General features: G+C 40.4%; 1 protein-coding gene across 1 annotated transcript in view; it reads left to right on the forward strand.

The window, feature by feature from the left end:
* Window positions 1-261: 261 nt before the first annotated feature.
* Window positions 262-21,206, forward strand: part of unc119.1 (unc-119 homolog 1) — a 59,339-nt gene continuing 38,394 nt past the window's right edge. Inside the window, exon 1 of the mRNA XM_052032146.1 lies at window positions 262-642. Coding sequence (XP_051888106.1) covers window positions 456-642 — 187 coding nt within the window. The 5' untranslated portion in view covers window positions 262-455. The remainder of the gene's footprint in view (window positions 643-21,206) is intronic.

Genomic DNA, 21,206 nt, shown 5'->3' on the forward strand with positions numbered 1-21,206 from the left:
AAATATCTTGTTCTCATTATTAATTCCCCCCATTCATCCACCACTTTAGCTACTCTCTTGCTTTTTAGATACCGAGGAGCCAAAAGAATAAAGGTTAGAAGTGAAAATAATAAGAATAATCACCAGGTAGCTGTGTTGGGAAGATGCCCATTGCAACCAGCAAGTCCTTGCTGCCTGTCTTGCTCTGCGCTGAACCGGGGTCGGCGTCTGATTGGCTGAGAGTGACCCCAGCGCCGCCTCTCCATAGATACCGAGTCTTACCGACCAGCCGCCATTTTACAATTGGGCTCCCGGGGCCGCTGGACTGGGTGGCAGGAGAGGGGGGGGGGGACAGTAAGTGTGGCGGAGGGAGAGACCCGGGAGGGAAAGCTCGAAGGCGTTGGCTGCTAGCGGTTTGAAGTTAGCACACACTGTTCCTCCTCCCCTTTCCCCTCCCTCCTTGGGCCGCCGCTGAGATGAGTAGCTCGGATAACCAGACGGACGGTAACGAGATGAAGAAGCAGGGTGGCAGCGTGCTCAATAGGATAAAGAGCAGGAAGAACCCTGAGCCCGATGGCTTGACTCCGGTCACCGAGGCCGAGCTGTTGCAGAAGGACTGCATCAACCCGATCAACGTGCTGTGCCTACAGAATGCTACCGAGAGTAAGTGTCGGCTTCAGCCTGGCGGCTGGTGGGTGGATGCGGGTGTCCAGCGGTGATCCCCAATTAGGCCCCGGACATGGGGGTTCCCCAGCAGTAAGGCCAAATGTTTGGTAACGTAGCTGCAGCGAGTCTTCTTCTCTCCATTTAACACTCTTGATGCATGTTCACGTTAATTAATTTATTCCGATCCATTAAAAGAAGCGCGCTGCTCAACCTATTTGCTCCAGAATTGGCGATTCACGGTAACTAAGGGGTAGGTAGTGATGAAAAGGGTCTTAGAAGATATCCAGTCATGAATTAACCCCCTTTCTCACTATCGGCCCATTTCGAAATGGTTTTTTGTTTGTTTAGTTAAATTTCCGCATCAGACAACCTGTTAAATTAGCGTTACATGTAACTTTAAACACACTCGTCCATGCAATAAGTGTTAATAGATATCTAGGATAGCGTGGAAAAAGAAGTACTTTATCTGTTTCATAACAAGATCATTACGGACATCCAGACGGAAACTGCAATTTGTGTGGAAAAATGAGCAATATTGGCCTTGGTCAATACTTCAAAATTACTTTCATTGTTGTGTCTTTAACTTACATCTTTGCAAATTCACTATTGACTATTTAACATAATAGATACAATGAATCTTGTGTATCATACTCATTGTTGGAAAGGGTTTGTAAATTCAAAACTTGAAAACATTTTAATTTTTGAGCTTGTCATAGTGTGGTTTCTTTTGCTTCCTTCCCTTTTCAGTAAAAGACAGAACTTAAATTTACATATCGCTGCCACACACTTAAAATATTATTTGAGCTTTTTGTTAATACTGGCACAGACTGCTGGTGATGTGACAAATGAACATTGGTGAAAGTAGAAATGAAAACAGCATTTGCAGCATGCTCATGCATTCTCAAGTTGTTTCAACAGCTGTACATAATGTTTTTCCTCTTTGGTTAGCACTTCGATGTAGAGGTTATAGTGCAGTCTTAATTGTATGAAAGCAAAATGTAAAACAGCCACTAATATTTCTGGGTCTCAGTAAAGCTGACTGCAACATTGGTTAGTTTCACTTCAGTGTTCAAAAGGGAAATGCAAAACAGCTACTAAGTATGTGGGTTTTAATAAGGTTGACTTCAATATAATAGAATAAAGACTGTCCATCATAAGACAGAAAAATCTCAATGTATAAAACAACAGCGATACAAAAGAAACTGAAGATGCTGGAATCTGGAGCAAAAAACAAACTGCTAGCGGAACTTAGCACGTCAGGCAGCGTCTGTAGAGGCAAAGGGATAGTTGGATCGAGACCCTTCATCGGGAGAGTGTAGAGGGGAGATAGCCAGAATAAAGAAGTGAGAGGGAGGGGTGAGGCGGGGGCTGGCAGGTGATAGGTGGAACCAGTTGAGGAGGGAGACGATGGGCAGATGGAGCCAGGTGGGGGAGGGGTAGAGTTGGGAGATGGTGGCTGGTGATTGGTAGAGACAGATGGGGGGGGGGTGGTGGGAGGAGACAGATGGGGGGGGGGTGGTGGGAGAAGACAGGTGGAGTTTGACCTGCTGAATTCCTCCAGCAGTTTGTTTTTTTGTATAAAACAACAGATCTGTATTGGGTGATCAAAAGACAATTTAACATGATGTGGGACTGGGAAATTACAAAGCAGCAGTGGGTGGAAGTAAAAAGTCGGAAAAAGGAAGTTGATGATAGCAAATTCAATTGAATAATCTTACAAATTTTGTTAGGGGAAAAAAGGTGGTTGGGACCTCATTTCGTATTTTCTTGTGACATAGAAGGCAAATATTTGGCTCGTTGAGCTTCTGCCAGTTCTCACAGCATTTCCATTGGTCCCATTCCCCCACTTATTTCCTGGTAACTGTTGTTTCTTGCATACCTCTCAAATCCCCCAATTCTCCTGCCACCCACCTATACTATGAGTAATTTACAGTAGATAATTAACCTACCATCCAGCACATTCTTGAGATGTGGGAGGAAACTGAGCAGCTGGGGGAGTTGCTGTTAAAATTACAGCAGTAATATTGTACTTGGAAACGAGGAAATGGTAGACATGTTGAATAACTAGATTTCAAAATATTTACAATAAAGGAATATATTCCATGGGAACTACTGTTGAATCAGGGAAAGGAACTGGCCAGGATTGACTGAAATAAAATAAAAATCATTATTTTATTCCCTGGAGCACAGGAGAATGAGGGGACGTCTTGTAGAGGTATCAAAATTATGAGGGGTATTGATAAGGTGAATGCATGCAGGCATTTTCCCCTTGGGTTGGGTGAGACTAGAACCAGAGGACATAGGTTTAGGGTGAAAGGTGAAATATATAAGGGGAATCTGAGGGGAAACTTCTTCACTCAGAGGGTGATGCGAGTGTGGAATCAGCTGCCAGGAGAAGGTTCAATTGTAACATTTAAGAGAAGTTTGGATGGGTACATGGATGGAAGGAGTTCAGAGGGATATGGTCTGGGTGCAGGTAGATAGGACCAGGCAGAAGAGCAGGTCGGCATGGACTGGATGGGCCGAAGGGCCTGTTTTTGTGCTGTAGTACTTTATGACTCTATTATAATGACACTAAACAGAAACAAATTCCCCTGATCAGATGGTTCCGATACTGGGGTCCTAAAGGAAGTATTTTTATTTAATTCTTCTGCCCTTGACTCCTCCGCTCTCATCACATTAATAAGTGCAAGATGTTCATGGAATACTTTTCCTCTAAGATTGAAGCTACCTCATCAACTGCCTCTGCCACTTGCCCCTTCCTCTAGATCGAACCTCAAGGTCCTCCCAGCTTTAATTCTGAACGAATACCTTTCCCTATTTTCTCCCCTTTACTCTTTCAAGCTCATCTTGTCCACGTGACCCACCTACTATTCTCTTGACCTTATTCCCACTAAACTGCTAACCATTCAACTTTTCTCTGGCTCCAATGTTAGGTATTACTGTTAAGTTTTCTTTCATCCCCTATTCTTCAAGTCTGTCTTTGTCACCCGTCTCTTTTTAAAAAAAACACCCTCTGAACTCTTCTTGGAAACTGCATCACACTTATTTGTTTCTTCAAAGTTTTTGAATCTGATGTAACCTCTCAGATTTATGCCCCTCTTTCTCAGAAATGAATCCTTTTAATAAGGTTTCTGTCTTGCCACAGTAATATTAAATCTCATCAAGTTACTACTAACATTGTTTGTCAAAGTTTCACTGGATATATATCCCCCCTTGTCGTCGTCTTGTAGTCCTTGACATGGCTACCATCCTCATCATCCACAATTTGCACTATCATCCAAAATAAATTATGCTTTGTGGACATGTTCATGACACTCAGCCCTACCTCATTGTCACCCATCTATTGTCTCTAAATTGTCTGGCTGCTTGTGAGAGCTGAAATTTCCTTCTTGAATATTCAGGAGTCTGAAGTCTTTGGCTCTGTTCCCTAAACATCAACCCCAATCTTCTCCCTGGATTCTCTCTGAAACTGAACTAGACAGTTTGTAATCTCGGCATCATAGTTGACCTCGATGATCTTTGGGCCACATATCTGCACCAGCTGTTCTATTCTTATCCACTTAACGTTTACCAGAAACCACTCCGTCTCAGTTCATCTACCACTGAATACATTATACATTCCTTTGTTTCCTTTGTACAACTGTTTCAAAGTACTCCTGGTCACCCTCCTTCATTCTACTCACTACCAACATGATGTCACTGATAATCCTCCTCCTCCTCTTGCTATAACACCACCTAGTTCTATTTATCCATCTCTCCAGTGGCCCTATTTCAGTTATAAAGATTGTATGCTTGTTTCAAATCCCTTCATGGCTTTACCCTGTTCCGTATCTTGGTCATTTCTTCCAGTGCTGTGCCTCTCTGATATATCTACCTCCAGCTCTGGCCCTCTGAGCATTCCCAAATTTAAGTGTTCCACCTTTGGTAGGATTGTTTTCTGCTGCCAAAAGCTGTGATTCCCTCCTGTCACCTCTCTACCTTTTAAGTTATTTCTGGCCATGCTTTTACTCATGTTTTCATTTTTGTGGCTTAGTGACAGTTTTTATTTTATAATGCTGCTGAGAAAGGACTAGGGATGTTTTGCTATGTTAAAAGTAGTATATAAATACTTTTGTTTTTGGGGTCAGTGAGCACATTGCAAGCACCCAATCTTTTAATCTTCTGAAGTTCTTTAGAGCTGTCTCTTTTGATTAGATGGTTGTGCAATGCCACTTTCCAATTTAAGGAAAGAGAGGAGCAATGCAGGGAATTGTAGATCAGTTAGCCTAGCAGCTGTTGAGAAATTACTGGAGTCTATAATTAAGGACTAAGCATCTTGGAAAATTTGCTACTGAATGGAAACCCAGCAAGGAATCACATAAGGGAGGCCACAGCTATGAAAACAATCATATGACTTTAAGGGTGCAGGAAAAGGACTTGAAAAGAACAAAATTGCAGGGCTATGGGAAGAGAGTGAAGGAGTGAGAATGAAGTAGATTGCCCTAGCATCGAGTTGACATGGGCATAGTAGGCCAAATTGCCTCCTATTCTGTAACCTTTCTGTGACTCTAGGAAGTGTATATGCTGAAGAGTCATACAACACATAAACAGGTCTTTGGTCTATTGAGAGTGTAATATGGGGCATCAGCAGGTGTTTGGTCGGGTCACTTAAATTTTCTATATTTCCTCAGGACTCAAAGGGAAGCCTTTCGGCCATTAAATCTATGATGGCTGTCAGAGCAATCTCATTAATCCCAATTTCTCCCCCCCCACATATTTCCCTGTAACCCATTCTCTCTCACGTGCTCACTAACTCCACACCAAACTATACCAGGGGTAATTGACAGTGCCAATTAACCTATCACCTAGCATGCCTTTAGGATGTGGGAGGAAAATTGGAGCTCCTGAGGGAAACCTACATGATTAAAGGGGGTATGTACAAACTCCACACAGACATTACTGGAGGTTGGGGTTGAACCCAGTTCACAGAAATTGAGGCAGAAGTGCTGCCTTTAATGAATGATGAGGAAAGTTCAAAGGACCACATCACCTACTCTTCACACATTCTTGATTGTTTGACTGATACAATTTTTGTTTCATGGAATCTTTGGAAACAACAATTGTATTGACATGGTTCCAAGAATTAAAAACAGATGTGTTGTATTGTTGAAATTTGCATCAGTGATTGAATAAGTTTGGAAAAGTGGTTTTTGCACCAGTAATCATACTTATTATAAAATAAATGCAAGGATGTGAAGCATGGCAACTTTAAAAATGTGACTCCTTTACTGGTATTTGTGTTCACATATTTGAAGTTATCCTTTTTCGCTTTCTCTAGTTTACTAAGTGGTAGATGGAGATGGATCAGCGGTGCCTTGTTTTTGCAAAATAATGTGTTTTTTTCATATTTTCTAAAACCGAGTGAAAGTACATTGTGACATTCTGTTAAGATCATGATTTAATCTTTGAATCAGAAATGCATTTCTTGGTGATCAGAATAATTACTTTGTGCATAAGCTTGGTAGTAAAAATACACATCCTTGTGTGATACCAAATGATTCCATTTCTAGCCTACTTTGAGCTAGCCAGACTAATCTTGAGGAGAGGTGTGCTTGTATTTTCAATTATGAGAGAAAATCTGCTTCTGATTAGTGTTGTTTCTTTGGAAAATACATGATGGAGTCATGACATATCCAATGAGGTAATCAGTTGCTGAACAAAGGTTAGTTGGATGATGCACTAATGAGTTACCATGATGAAGCAGCTTTGGGAGAGGAGAATTCAAAGGAAATCATGTATAGAGTTCTTAGACTGTTCTTTAATCATTGAAGCACTGGGTGGGTAAAATCTGCTTGTTACTGTCTTGGTGCTGAAAAGTCTAAATACACCTAAGATAATTTGATTATTTACTTGCATTCTAAGGTTAGAATTTTTTTCTTACCAAAGCTGTGCTGAAGGACTGCCTGACGATTGTTTTCTACCTGATGATTGTTTTCTGCCTTAATCCTGTGATAACTGCAAATCAGTTTGTATTGATCAGCTGATTTTTCTGATACTGAGATGGGAGAACTCCCTGGTTTTTAGCTTTTTGAAGCAAATGCTTAATGTTATAGCTGAGAATTGGATAAGGCAGCTTTCTCTGGATTAATACCAGTCCCTGTCTATATCAGCTCTGATCTGCAAAATGTTTATTTGTAAAAGCTGGTGTTATTATCACATTATGTAAAAATATAGACTTTTAAATTTTTGTACATTACAGAGAACTAGGTGTTGTAACTTCTGATAGATTTTTCATGGCTTCAGAAAACAATGCTTATTTACTTTGCCTCATTTTCTTTTATAGTATCTAGAAAGTTTAACTTGACATTTGGTAGCTAATTGAAATAGCAACCACCATGAATCACTATGCATTTATGGACTGTAATTTGCACTCAAGCATGAATTTTGTCATTTAATGGTACTGTAAGATTGATTTGAGTGCATTTGTTAAATGTCAGAAAATTGGAATGCCACAAAGTAGCAAGCCATCAAATATTCTGAGCACATATGCTATAATTAAAAATATAGTAATCACAATGAAATTAACACTGCTCTGCTAAATTTAGCTAAATGTGGGAGTGTGATTGGTCACAGAATCAGTGAATCAATTTTGCTGGAGACCATGCATTTTATAATGCGTTGCTTTCAGACCAAAGGGAAAAACTATGCTTGCAGGCTGATTACAGTTATCACATCAGAGATTTTGTTTCAAGTTGGCACCCTTCTTTGAGATGTTGGTCCTTTCAGCTCAACAGTCTTCAGTCCTTGCACAGTTTACCTGCCCTTGTGTTGGGGATTTGATTCTTGATGATGTCTCATTCTACCTTTTGATATCTAGTTTGGAAAAGTATTTAAGATCTCTCAGTTGCTTAATGTGACAAATTATGCTTTGATTCATCAATATAATTCCTCAACCCCCACGCGCCCAACTTTCTCAATGCTAGTTCTGTTTAAGAAGTAAGAATTTTTATCAATGATTTAAAAAAAATAGTAGTGTGAGATATGGATAGTTATGGGTTATAACAAATACAAACAGAATTGTAATTGCACAATTTTCTATGGTAAATTCATATGCAAATATGGTAATCTGAACAACTCCCTTGATGGGACCAAAGGAATTGTGCAAATTAGATTTAATGTAAGGAGGCAGTTAAAATGGAACTGTCACAAGGGGCCAGATATTTTGAAAACCTTTTGAAAGACTCAGAATTGTCAGGTGCTTTTGATTAAGATTTGAAGGAGAGGGGACTAAAACATATCAGGCAAGTCAGATGGCAACAGAAACCAATGTACAAATTTGTATCTGCAGGCAGCTGACTCCTTATTTGATAACTCCTGAAATCATGCATTTACAAGAATGCTTGCAAGGAGGTGGAGCTATAGCAATTTCAGTAGAAGTTTAATGTTATCTATATATCACCATATCTAGTGATACTGCTGTGAAATGACTGCAGCTAATCTTGCAGTAAATATCTCTGTTCTACTTGCTTGGACCTTGTGGAGATTGTTACCAACAGCTATTGGCCAATGGATAAGGCTTTGCAAATTTTGTTGGTAGTATTCCGTTGTATTTGGTTAGTTGGTATACTGATTGCTTATCATCTTAGTATGCCTACTTTACTGTCACACTACTGAAAATAGTGACCCCAAAGTGAAATACTGCACCTGGCAGACGTGAGAGTAAACAGAAAATGCTTGAAATACTTACTAGATCGGGCAGCATCTGTGGGAAGAATAAAAAGTTAACAGTTCAGGTTGATGACCTTTCATCAGAACGATCATGTTGTGACTGGATGCTGCTAATCCAAAACTACCATTAGCTGACATTCAGATATTCTCAGTGTTACTGGCCGTACAGTCCTAGCTTGCTCTAGGAGGATCAGCTTTTGCATGGTGTAATCTACAGATCCCGATGTACCGTAACTGCTGGATAAACACTATTTATTATCCATTGGCACCCTTTTCATTGTAGGTATGCTATTCCTTTTGAGAAGCCCATTGGTGGAATGAATTGTGATGGGACTCAAAAAGCAGATAGTAATTAATACAAAGGTTTGATGAAGACCTCATTGCTATGAAGGCAACAACAAAGTAGCTAAAATGAACTTATTGCCTCACTTCCATGGGATGATGTACGCTTATCTACAATTGAATGTGTAGCAGGAACTGCAGGGCTATAAAATTCACCATTAAATAGTGCACATGTGATTGTGGTTAATATAAGCTATGGCAAAATCTTAAAACATAGTAAAGGCAGCTTTGATGAGAGGAATGTTAATGTAATGCCAAGTCTTATGTTAGTTTTGGACAGAGCACCTGGAGAAGATAACCTTGATGCATCTTTATGCTGATGTTGAATGACATGTAAGACACTTTTTATTAATCCTTGAATTGGAGTGGTTGAATATTGCTTTGACCTTATCCCTGCAGAATGTGAAACAGATTATATGGAAGAGCAAAGGACATAAAGTATTGAATGGATCAGGATTAGAAGATATGCTTGAGATAATTAAATCAGACATGCAAAATATGTTTGTACAGAATAAATGATAGTGAAAGTTGGAAAAATAGCTTGCACGTGTGTACAAAAAAAACTTTCTTATTTTAAGAGTACTGAGAATTCCTTGTAAATTGTCTTGGGGGTTTTCTCACTGATGACACAATTTTTTAACCCATTCTTGGAAACTTTATTCCGTTCTAACTTCTCAGTTAGGTATATCGATAAAATTTTCTTCTTTTTTTCTGCCAAGAAGCAACAGGATTCATTTTTTTCAAGATATGGGCATACCTGGCAAAACCAGCATTTATTGCTCACCCTTAAATATTAGACTTTGTCAGAGGACGTTTAAGAGTCAACTAGTGCATCTCCAATCACAAATAGGCCAAACTTGGTTAGATGTCATATTTCCTCTGTTGGAGGACATTAGTGATTCAGGCTGGTAATTTCCTGTTCATTAATTAGACAAGTTATTTTCTTTTAAATTCCAGATTATTCAAATTCCACACCTTCGTGACTTGGAACTCTGATCTCTGGATTGTTAAATCAGGTCTCTGGGTTACTGACCCACTGTACTTGGTGCAGTTACTTGACTATCACCAAATGCAAAAAAAAATACATTTTATCAGGTTTACTCACATTTTGTGGACCTGTAGGGTTGCAGTTGATAAAGGTGGCACATATTTGAGTAAATTTTGCCAGTTTGGGTAACTAAAAGTGTTTGTTTTCAGTTTTGTTTTTGTGTCTGGTAAGTTAGCCAGCTTAATTAGCTGTTGTCTAGTGTAGGAAGGAGTTCAGTTTCCCTCATCGGTAAGTGAATAGTAAAATATAACTTAAGTTTTGACTGACAGCCTTTATGCCATTTGTATAGTCGTCAGAAAGTGTGTCGACTCTGTCACTGCAATTTTGCCAAAACAGTTTTTCCCTAATCGGGAATAGCAGGGCAAGACTGCACAGGCACATGACGTAAGCGGTTAGCGCGCGGGCAGTTTAAAAAGAGAAAGAAACAACTTCGGTGGTTTCATTTTTCGGGTTGTTTTGGCAGACAGGAGAAGCTAATTTTTTTTTCCTAATCGGGATAGTGGGGCAAGACTGCACAGGCACATGATGTAAGCGGTTAGCGTGCGGGCAGTTTAAAAAGAAGACCGCCATATTGAGCGGGCAGCGTTCGGAGTGGGGAGCAGAGTGGTTGGGCTTTGGCTCAAGGGGCTTCAGCGTAAAGGGGCGAGGCGGGTGAGTACCTGGTAGGTAAAGGTAGGGTTTACCTGTTACTGTTATAAATTTTTTTAAGTAGGATAAAACTAGGTAGGGTAAGAATTAGTTCAGATGGAGGACATGGTAGTGTGCAGCAGCTGCATGATGTGGGAGCTAGTGGACCCTGCTGGGGTGTACGGTGACCACTTCTGCAGTAAGTGCTGGAGGCTGATGGAACTTCAGCTCAGAATTGATGAGCTGGAGTCTCAGCTTCAAACACTGTGAAGCATCAGGGAGGGAGAGAGTTATGTAGATACTGTGCACCCAGAGACAGTCACCCCTCTTAGAGCAGGTACTTCTAGGGTACAGGAAGTAGATAGAAGGGTGACTGTCAGGGCAGAGAAAAAGAAAGAGAAAAGGCAGATAGTGCAGAGGACTCCGGAGGCTGTTCCCCTAAATAACAGGTTTTCCGCTTTGGAAGCTCTTGAGGGGGATGACCTGCAGGGATCAAGCAGCAGTAGCCAGGGCTCTGGCACTGGGACCAGTCCTGCTGCTCAGAAGGGAAGGGAGGAGAAGAGGAAGGCAGTAGTGATAGGGGACTCGATAGTGAGGGAAACAGATAGGAGGTTCTGTGGAAGTGAGCATGAATCCCAGGTGGTATGTTGCCTCCCAGGTGCCAGGGTCCAGGATATCTCTGATCGGGTCCACAGTATTCTTGAGCGGGAGGGAACACAGCCAGAGGTTGTGGTACATGTTGGCACCAATGACATAGGTAGGAAGAAGGATGAGGTCCTGAAAAGTGAGTTTAGGGAGCTAGGCAGAGGCTGAAGAAAGAACAGGACCTCAAGGGTAGCAATCTCAGGATTGCTGCCAGTGCCACGTGATCGTGAAGGTAAGAATAGGAGGAGATGGCAGATTAATGCGTGGCTGAGGAGTTGGTGCAGGAGGGAAGGTTTTAGATTTTTGGATCATTGGGATCTCTTCTGGGGAAGGTGGGACCTGTACAGAGAGGACAGGTTACACCTGAGCCCGAGGGAGGCCAATATCCTTGCAGGCAGGTTTGCTAGGGTGGTTCGGGAGAGTTTAAACTAGTTTGTGAGGGGGATGGGAACCAGAGGGGTAGATCAGAGGAAGAAGTGGATGGGGAAAAATCAGATCTAACATGTAGAGAGGCTTTGAGGAAGGAGAAGCAAAGTAAAGGGTATAAAAGTAGAAAGGTGGATGGGCTAAAGTGCATCTTACTTAAATGTGAGAACTATCAGGAGTAAGGGTGATGAACTGAGAGCGTGGATAAGTACATGGGACTACGATATTGTGGCTCTTGCAGAGACTTGGCTGTCACCAGGGCAGGAATGGGTATTGAATATTCCTGGATTTCAGTGTTTTAAAAGGGATAGGGAGGGGGGGAGAAGAGGAGGAGGGGTGGTGTTACTGGTCAAGGATACTATTACTGCTGCAGAAAGGGTGGATAGTGTAGAAGGATCCTCTCTGGAGTCAGTATGGGTGGAAGTTAGGAACAAGAAAGGAGCAGTTACTCTACTGGGAGTATTCTATAGGCACCCCCCCCCCCCGCCCCGCCCCGCCCCGGGTAGCATCAGGGATACTGAGGAGCAGGTTGGGAGGCAGATTTTAGACAGGTGCAAGAATAACAGGGTGGTTGTCGTGGGAGACTTCAGCTTCCCAAATATTGATTGGCACCTGCTTGTGCTAAAGGTTTAAACGGGGCAGAGTTTAAGTGTGTCCAGGACAGATTCCTGTCACAGTATGTTGACAGGCCGATTAGAGGGAATGCCATATTAGATCTAATATTAGGTAATGAACTGGGTCAGGTGACAGATCTTTTGGTGGGTGAGCATTTGGGGAACAGTGACCACCGCTCCCTAACCTTTAGCATTGATGTGGACAAGGATAGGAGCAGAGAACACGGGAAGATACTTGATTGGGGAAGGGCAAACTTAGGCTATAAGGCTAGAACTTGAGAGAGTAAATTGGGATGACGTTTTTGAAGGGAAATGTACTATGCAGATGTGGTCGTTGTTCAGGGATCTCTTGCAGGATGTTAGGGATAAATTTGTCCCGGTGAGGCAGAGAAAGAATGGCAGGGTGAAGGAACCATGGGTGACGAGAGGTGGAACATCTAGTTAGGAAGAAGGTGGCAGCATACATAAGGTTTAAGCAGCAAGGATCAGGTAGGGCTCATGAGGAATATAGGGTAGCAAGGAGGGAACTTAAGAAGGGGCTGAGGAGAGCCAGAAGGGGACATGAAAAGGCTTTGACAAGTAGGGTTAAGGAGAATCCCAAGGCTTTTTTCACGTACGTGAAGAGCTGAAGGATGACTCGAGTAAAGGTAGGACAAATTAGAGACAAAGGTGGGAAGATGTGCCTGGAAGCTGTGGAAGTGGGTGAGGTTCTCAATGAATACTTCTCTTCAGTATTCACCAAGGAGAGGGGCCTTGATGATGCTGAGGACAGTGTTGGTAAGGTTAATGTTCTGGAGCATGTAGATATCGAGAGAGAGGATGTGTTGGAGTTGTTAGAAGATATTAGGACAGATAAGTCCCCAGGGCCTGATGGAATATTCCCCAGGCTGCTTTGCGAGGCGAGGGAGGAGATTGCTGAACCGTTGGCTAGGATCTTTGAGTCCTCGTTGTCCACGGGAATGGTACCGGAGGATTGGAGGGTGCCAAATGTTGTCCTCTTGTTCAAGAAAGGTAGTAGGGATAGTCCAGGGAATTACAGACCAGTGAGCCTTGCGTCTGTGGTGGTCAAGCTGTTGGAAAGGATTCTAAGAGAGAGGATCTATGAGCATTTTGAGAATCATGGGCTGATTAGGGACAGCCAGCATGACTTGGTGAAGGGAAGATCATGTCTCACAAACCTGATAGGGTTCTTTGAGGAGGTGGCCAAGAAGATTGATGAGGGTAGTGCAGTAGATGTGGTCTACATGGATTTTAGTAAGGCGTTTGACAAGGTTCCACATGGAAGGCTTCTTCAAAAGGTCAGAGGGCATGGGATCCAGGGAGGCTTGGCCATGTGGATTCAGAATTGGCTTGCCTGTAGAAAGCAGAGGGTTGTGGTGGAGGGAGTGCATTCAGATTGGAGGGCTGTGACTAGTGATGTCCCACGAGGATCAGTTCTGGGACCTCTACTTTTCGTGATATTTATTAATGACTTGGATGAGGGGGTAGAAGGGTGGGTTAGCAAGTTTGCGGATGACACGAAGGTCGGTGGTGGTGGGGATAGTGTGGAGGACTGTCGAAGCTTGCAGAGGGATATTGATAGGATGCAGAGCTGGGCTGAGAAGTGGCAGATGGAGTTCAATCCGGAGAAGTGTGAGGTGGTACACTTTGGAAGGACAAACTCCAAGGCGGAGTATAAAGTGAATGGCAGGATTCTGGGTAGTGTGGAGGAGCAGAGGGATCTGGGGGTTCATGTCCACAGATCCCTGAAAGTTGCCTCACAGGTGGATAGGGTAGTTAAGAAAGCTTATGGGATGTTAGCTTTCATAAGTCGTGGGATCGAGTTTAAGAGCCGCGAGGTAATGATGCAGCTCTACAAAACTCTGGTTAGACCCCACTTGGAGTACTGTGTCCAGTTCTGGTCACCTCATTATAGGAAGGATGTGGAAGCATTGGAAAGGGTGCAGAGGAGATTTACCAGGATGCTGCCTGGATTGGAGAGTATGGATTATGAGGAGAGACTAAGGGAGCTAGGGCTTTACTCTTTGGAGAGAAGGAGGATGAGGGGAGACATGAGAGAGGTGTACAAAATATTAAGAGGCATAGATAGAGTAGACAGCCATCACCTCTTTCCCAGGGCACTAATGCTCAATATGGTTTTAAAGTAATCGGTGGGAAATTCAAGGGAGATATCAGAGGAAGGTTTTCCACCCAGAGAGTGGTTGGGGCATGGAATGCGCTGCCTGGGGTGGTGGTGGAGGCTGATATGTTGGTCAAGTTCAAGAGATTGTTAGATAAGCATATGGAGGAATTTAAAATGGGGGATATGTGGGAGGAAGGGGTTATATAGTCTTAGGCGTGGTTTAAAGGTTGGCACAACATGGTGGGCCGAAGGGCTTGTATTGTGCTGTATTGTTCTATGGTTCTATGAAGGTGTAGATGACTAGAAAATAAATCCCTGGATGTAGATTTATTTGAACACCAGCTATAGGAATGTTAAGTGGAAGACTAACAGTTATGACTTACAATTTAAGATTTGAAATTTGGTAAATAGTGGACTGGCACCAGAAAAAAAGACATAAGCTAGCTCCTAACTGGTTCTCAGTGTTAATCAAAAAAAAGGCAGATGCTAAAACAAAAACAGAAATTGCTGGAAATACTCAGCAGGTCAAGCTGTGTCTGTGGGCAGAGAAACAGAGTTGGTGTTTTAGGTCAGAGACAAAGGGTATTAGAGTGAACATTTCAGTTCAGAGACCCTTCATCTCTGACCTGAAACATTGTTTCTTGTACCACAGATGCAGCCTGACCTGCTGAGTATTTGCAGCATTTTTTTTGTTTTGGTTCTGATTATTTTATTTTCTAAACAAAAATGTTATTCACATTTTCAATCTTGTACTGTAAAAATGTAGCAATTCCACAAAGCATTGGTCTGGATATCTCTGGATACTTTCCCTTCTGCTCAACATGACAAAGTTAACTTTTGGCTCTGACTGTCCTTTTCTGAATTCAGCTTGGTCAACATGGCAGATTTGATGTTCAAAATCATAATTACATTCTAAACAATAATTGTTAAGACTTTTTCTTATAAAGTGATCAACGAAACTTATCTGATGTCTCAGTTGAATTTTTTTTCAAAGAAAAAGTCAATTGCATCTCAGATTTCAACCATCAAATGGTTTAGTATCAGACATGGATCTGTAAATTGTTAACTTTTCTTTTGGTGGTTCTGTGAACCTGTTGCACATTTTTGTACTACAAAATCCAATCAGTCATCTTGCCTTAATCAACGTCTTTGGAAATATGCTGGTGTTTGCTTGTATTAATATTATGTTCAGTAATATGTTAGTGATTAAGATCACGTTGGACTTCTTTTGTGGTTTTTTATGCTTAAGAAAAGCTTGGATGTTTTTAAAAGCCTTTTTACCCTCATCATTGTGAAATGTATCAAGATTGAGAAATATAAAATGTTCTCACATTTGTCATCCTAAGGCATCTTAATAAGGAATATTGCCAATTAGTGCAGGACTGGTAGAGGTTTAGTGTTGTTTGCTGAAACTTTTTAGAGGAACCACTTCGTGTTTCATTGTAGAATCTTCCAGTGAGTAGGGATGGGGCACAAACATTCCACTGAAATTGATTTGGGCCCAATTCAGGGAGGAAGAGGTTGCTAGCAAACCCAATCTTCTTTCCTCCATACTTTCAATTAGTTTTAACATATTTCATTAAAGTTTTTAGGTGAATCCTTGAAGTTTGTATGGCCTTCCTTGTTCTGTTTTATTACTGGGGCTTGTTTTATATGCTTAGCGTAGGAAGATTTCACAAGGATTGAAGTATACTTGATCACAAATTACTGAAATAATTAAATGTGTGTCACCACTTGCAATATTGTGTTACATTTGGAAACTAGCTTGCATTTTTCAAAGCATCGGATTGTAGTCTACTTCTCGGTTTAATAAAGTATTGAGTCACCAAGTTGACCTTACTACATTTAGCTAAGTGAAATTTGGGGTCTGGGAATCGTTAAACTGCAACTGCGTGACGGGAGAAAAGGAATCAGTAAAGGATTGAGCTGTAAATAATTTGTTCAAGTTTATTGTTGTCATACATAGGGTATAAATGCCATGAAAATTAGCTTTTTGCAGCACAGTACGTTATAAGAGGAGGACAAACATAAGTTAACAAACTTAAATTAACATAAATTGTACATAACTTGCATGTGTCCAAAATAAAAAAAACAAAATAAACATAGTGATGTATGTAATATTGACTGTTTACAGTCCTTTTAAAAATGTTTCTAGCAAACTTAATGTAGAAATTGAATTGTCACTTGCGACAGTTTTTTTTTTGCATCCTATCTAGGGATCAAGGGTATGATGCACATTACATGTTCCTTGAAAACTAACTTGTGTAGCCAGTAAACAGGAATATGTGGCTGGAATTAGTTTACCCTCATGCCTGCCTTGAGGTGGGAATGATTTATGTTTCGGTGGTTGATGGTAGTATATTCTCTGTGATATGCATGTTGTTTCGGGAGGACAAATACAATTTTCGGGGCTGTTGTTGCTTAAAGTAATGGTTAGTCTGAGTGTCACAGTGGTATAGGTGGAATTAATCTGGAAGAGAGAGAAAGGATGTGCTGTTTGAGATCAATAGTCTATGCATTCTAAAATGCTTATGATTTACCTTCAGCATTTAATAGAATACAATGATTATCTTTCCCCAGTGAAGTTAAAGTTTCAAAATTTGAAGGTTGGGTTTCATTTTCTGGCCTGGTTTTAAATGTATGTTATTGTGTGGTATCTTTGTGGATCCACTAGAAATCAATAGAGTTCATAATTCTTATTCACTTTTCTTCAGTTACGTATATCATCTTTGTGGTCAAAAGGGGAAACTTGAAAAGCTTGCCATATTTCTTAGGTGGTTTGTTAGGATTGAGGTTGACCTGATTCCACTCCCTTACCCTCTTGTGGATCCTAAGATGACTGATGAAACAAATGTGGAACCCACAGATTTTGCGATGGGTGGGGTAGGAGACTCTTAGTGGGGTGGGTAGTTTAGAAGGTGGTGTACTTCTTCCACTATTTACATTGGGACTCTGGGCTTCCAATGCAGTTTGAGGTTCTTGGTGTGATCCTGAATTCACCCCCTTGACTTTGAACAGTTATGGAAGTGTGATTTCTGGGTGTTTGTACCGATTTCATTTCAAGGAAGTTTTGAGAGTTTGGAATAGTTTGTTTTGGGAATCTGATAACAGGCTTAAGTGGTGTAGCCTGCCCATTGGAGCCCTCAATTAGAAACTCAGTGGTGGGGATATTAGCTTGGGAGAAGCCGCAGATGTTGGTTTGCTTATTTTGCCGATGGGTTTGGAGGATTTTGCTGAAATGGCAATGATAATATCTCTTCTAGTGTTTTGAGGTATCTGCTGTAGGTGGTCCAAGTCTCAGAAGCATATAGGAGTGCCAGAGGTGAGGTCTTGATCTTCAAACAATCTTTTCCTCAGACAACTGAAGGGATGGTAAATTTCATCATCAATGTCTGCCTTCACTAAGTGATGGCTCCCGAGATATGGGAAGTGGACTATTTTCAAGGGTCTTGGAGTGGAGGTGACAAGGAATAAACAGTTTTTCATTAGTCCTGTAGATTAGTTCCACTCCACTGAGAAGCTTTATTGGAGGTGAGGTTCAGTGTTGCAACAAGAAAGATTTACAGCAGAAATGTGTAACTGCAAAACAGAACAGTACAATTTTGTTCCATTCTGTAAATAAAGCTGAGGCTTGTTGATGCAATATTTACCCCCATATGGCACTTCAGCTGCAAATTTGTAATGTCTTGTTCATCCACTTCAAACAGGAGATGTACTTTCATTCTGTACATCAATCTTTATAACTAATTGTTTAAAAGGCATATGAAGGCAAGAAGTCAGGCACGGTAGTGTAGCAGTTAGCATAACGCTATTACAGTGCCAGTGACCCAGGTTCAATTCTGGCTGCTGTCTGTAAGGAGTTTGTATGTTCTCCCCGTGACTGTGTGGGTTTCCTCCGAGTGCTCTGGTTTCCTTCCACATTCCAAAGACGTACGGGTTAGGAAGTTGTGGGCGTGCTATGTTGGTGCCAGAAGTGTGGGACACTTGCGAGCTGCCCCCAGAACACTCTACACAAAAGACGCTTTTCACCGTGTGTTTTGATGTACATGTGACTAATAAAGAAATCTTATAAGGAGAAATAGAGTTAAAGTTTTGTGTTGAGGACTCTTTGTCAGTTGCTGCCTGACCTGTGTGTTTCTAACATTTTCTATAACTATTTCAGATTTCCAGCATCTGTAATTTCTTTTATCTTTATGAATGTAAACGGTCCTGCTTCTGGAAAAAGAACCTTTTTTTTTTACAATGCTCTACAAAAGTAACTTCAGTTTTAATAAACTAGGGGAAACTGGTATGAGAAAACTAATGCCAAATCTGCTTTAATGAAGTGCTGGCTCAAGAATGTGCAAAACCTTGTCTGAAAGCATCACAGAGCTTTAATTTTTGGTACAGCCAGTACCTGTAATGTATTTGCACAAAACTTGACAATGATTAATTGAGATTTCAGAAATCCTCTTTGATGAGCCTTGATTCCCTATCAGTGCTAAATATAATCTTGCTGTAACAGTGCTTGAGGTCACTCCAAATAGCTGGCTGCAATCTTGCCAGGTGGCAAGTGAGAGCTCTAGTTCAGTGTCCCATGTTGTCATTTGTTTTGATGTTAATTAGCTTTGACAAGTGCCATGACAATTTTAATGGTTAAAAAAATTCAGTCATTTATAAGCAACTTCAGTAAAGCACAATGATGGTGCTAGTATACTCCCATGAACTGAAAGGCATCTTGCAGTGCAATTATGCATATCACACATTCACAGGTTTTGGGTATCTGAAAAGACAGTATTTTGAGCTGTACCACACCTCAGTGAAGTGGTAGGTAATGTGAACAATATTACATCATGATTTAAGAGAATCCCATTTTATTAGAGGACATTGACTAGAGCAGGTTTTTATAATAGATAATTAATATTTTGTTAGCCATGTGACATCATGATCAATTTTTTTGAACAAAGATAAGCTGTTTAACTAGTTATTTAGTACTAAATGAATGGAATTTATGTGGCACTTGCTTTCCATAAGTGGTAAAATGGATTATTGCAGTTGAGGAAGAGAAATAATATTTCTTTATCGAAGAGATTTGGGGGTAAGGTGCTTGATGGGTAATTTTTTAGGGAATGAAGCAACATTTATTTGGCAGAAATAAGGTATGGCAATCTTTCTATGATGAACACTTGTGATGGATGCTAGATGCTGGACATATTGTCTCTTGTTCTCATGATTTCTCACCCTTACCATCATAAGAATCTGGACTTGCACTGTAAATAAACTTAAATGTTCTTAATTGTTATTTTTATCCAGATAATTGTATAGTGAATATAGGGACTGTGATAGTGAATTGTTAATCCAGCACTTTTTACTCTAAATTTAAATAAAAGCACTGCAGTCTTAGATGTCCACCATATAGTAGCCACGTTATAGAATGAGGTAGGAAAATTGGTTTTAAAAAGATTGTTTGATGTAAAAATCAAAGTTAATAGCTTGCAGAATGATATGGTTGGATTTGGCTGTAAATAAAGATGATGATTTAATAGATTATAAAATGCATAATAAAATCATCTTAATTGCTTAGTGATTCATTGGGTACCTGGAAAATGTGCCTTTCATAACGATGCAAGACTGACTGCTCTAAATAAAGAGATGCCAGGGCATGGATTCATTTAAGGGATTACAGATCAGCCATGCAAGCTGTTTTTGAATGAATCATCTGTGCATCACTTAATTTGCAGAAGCAAATTTAATGCCTTCCTCCTTGTATAACCCCATTTACTGTAGCAGTTTAAGGTTAGAATATCTTGAGAAATCTGTTCTTGGGCAAGTTTGATACCAGGGTAGAGTTAGGAAGCAGGAAACTAAAAGATTTGATGGATTTGCTGTCACATGAAGTACTACAGAGTCTTTACACCTTTGCATAAAGTGATGATTCCTCACATTCAGAGTCCACATTTAGATATTAGATGTTTTTCCTTTTATTATTCTGCCATTCTCCCTTCTCCAACCACCTCACATGAAATTTAGCAATCTGCAGAGACATGGGTCGATTAGACAGAGGTGCACAATTCTGTGTTGTTTCATTGTATGACCAGATAAGATTCTTCCAGCATTAAAGTGCAAAAGGATTTGTTTAAAAAAAGTACTATTTACAATAAGCCATTACAACTTTCCTGTATGGTAAATAATTATACAAATTATGGTGCCTAAAGGAGTTGACGTTATATAATCAGTTGTTGTCAATAACTCCTTCCTTTGGAACTTGACTCTACCACCCTTGGATCATACAGATAATTCAAGGAGCCTTCTTTATTGGAACTGCTGTTTAGTAGAGGAAGAAAATAATACTTCCTGTACCAACCAGGAAATGTAGAGAGTGAAACTTCATTTCAAGAAAAGCATTGCCATGTCTTGAGTTTGTGTCTAGCTAGGGGAAGCGTGGGTGCCTGGTGTTAACAATTATTAATAGGTTTAGTCAGATTTAAAAGCTAAAGTTTAATGTTTATCTTTGTATTCCATTCTTAAAATAAAACTTTGACAATACAAGATCTGATAAAAATGTTGGCTAGAGCCATGATGGTTAATCTACCATTGTCCTGAATACAAAATAATAACTTATAACAGCTTATACAGTATAACCAAATTTCTTAATGTTAAAACAAAAACTAATTTTCTTGCTATAAAATGCTGCCAATCAACATTTTGGTGAAGACTCGAGGTAAAGTTGTTAAATTTTTACATGAAAGTGGAAGTAATTAATTTTATTTGCATTATTAAGGACTGTTAAATGCAGTGTAATTGTAAATGCAAGTTAACTTCAGCCAAGCCTTCCTAGTTAGATGTTGGAGCAAAATCAATCCATTATTTGTACTCCTGTGATTTAACTGTTAATTTCACTTATGAAATGAACAATTTCAATTTCAAAATGGCGACACTCCAATACCTTCCCCATCATTGCAGGAGACTTCAACCAGTCTAGCTTGAATAAGCCTCTGCTGAACTACTACTACCAGCATGTTATCTGTAACATCAGAGGACCCAACAC

Source organism: Pristis pectinata, chromosome 17 (assembly GCF_009764475.1).
Source record: "Pristis pectinata isolate sPriPec2 chromosome 17, sPriPec2.1.pri, whole genome shotgun sequence".
Lineage (NCBI taxonomy): Eukaryota > Metazoa > Chordata > Chondrichthyes > Rhinopristiformes > Pristidae > Pristis > Pristis pectinata.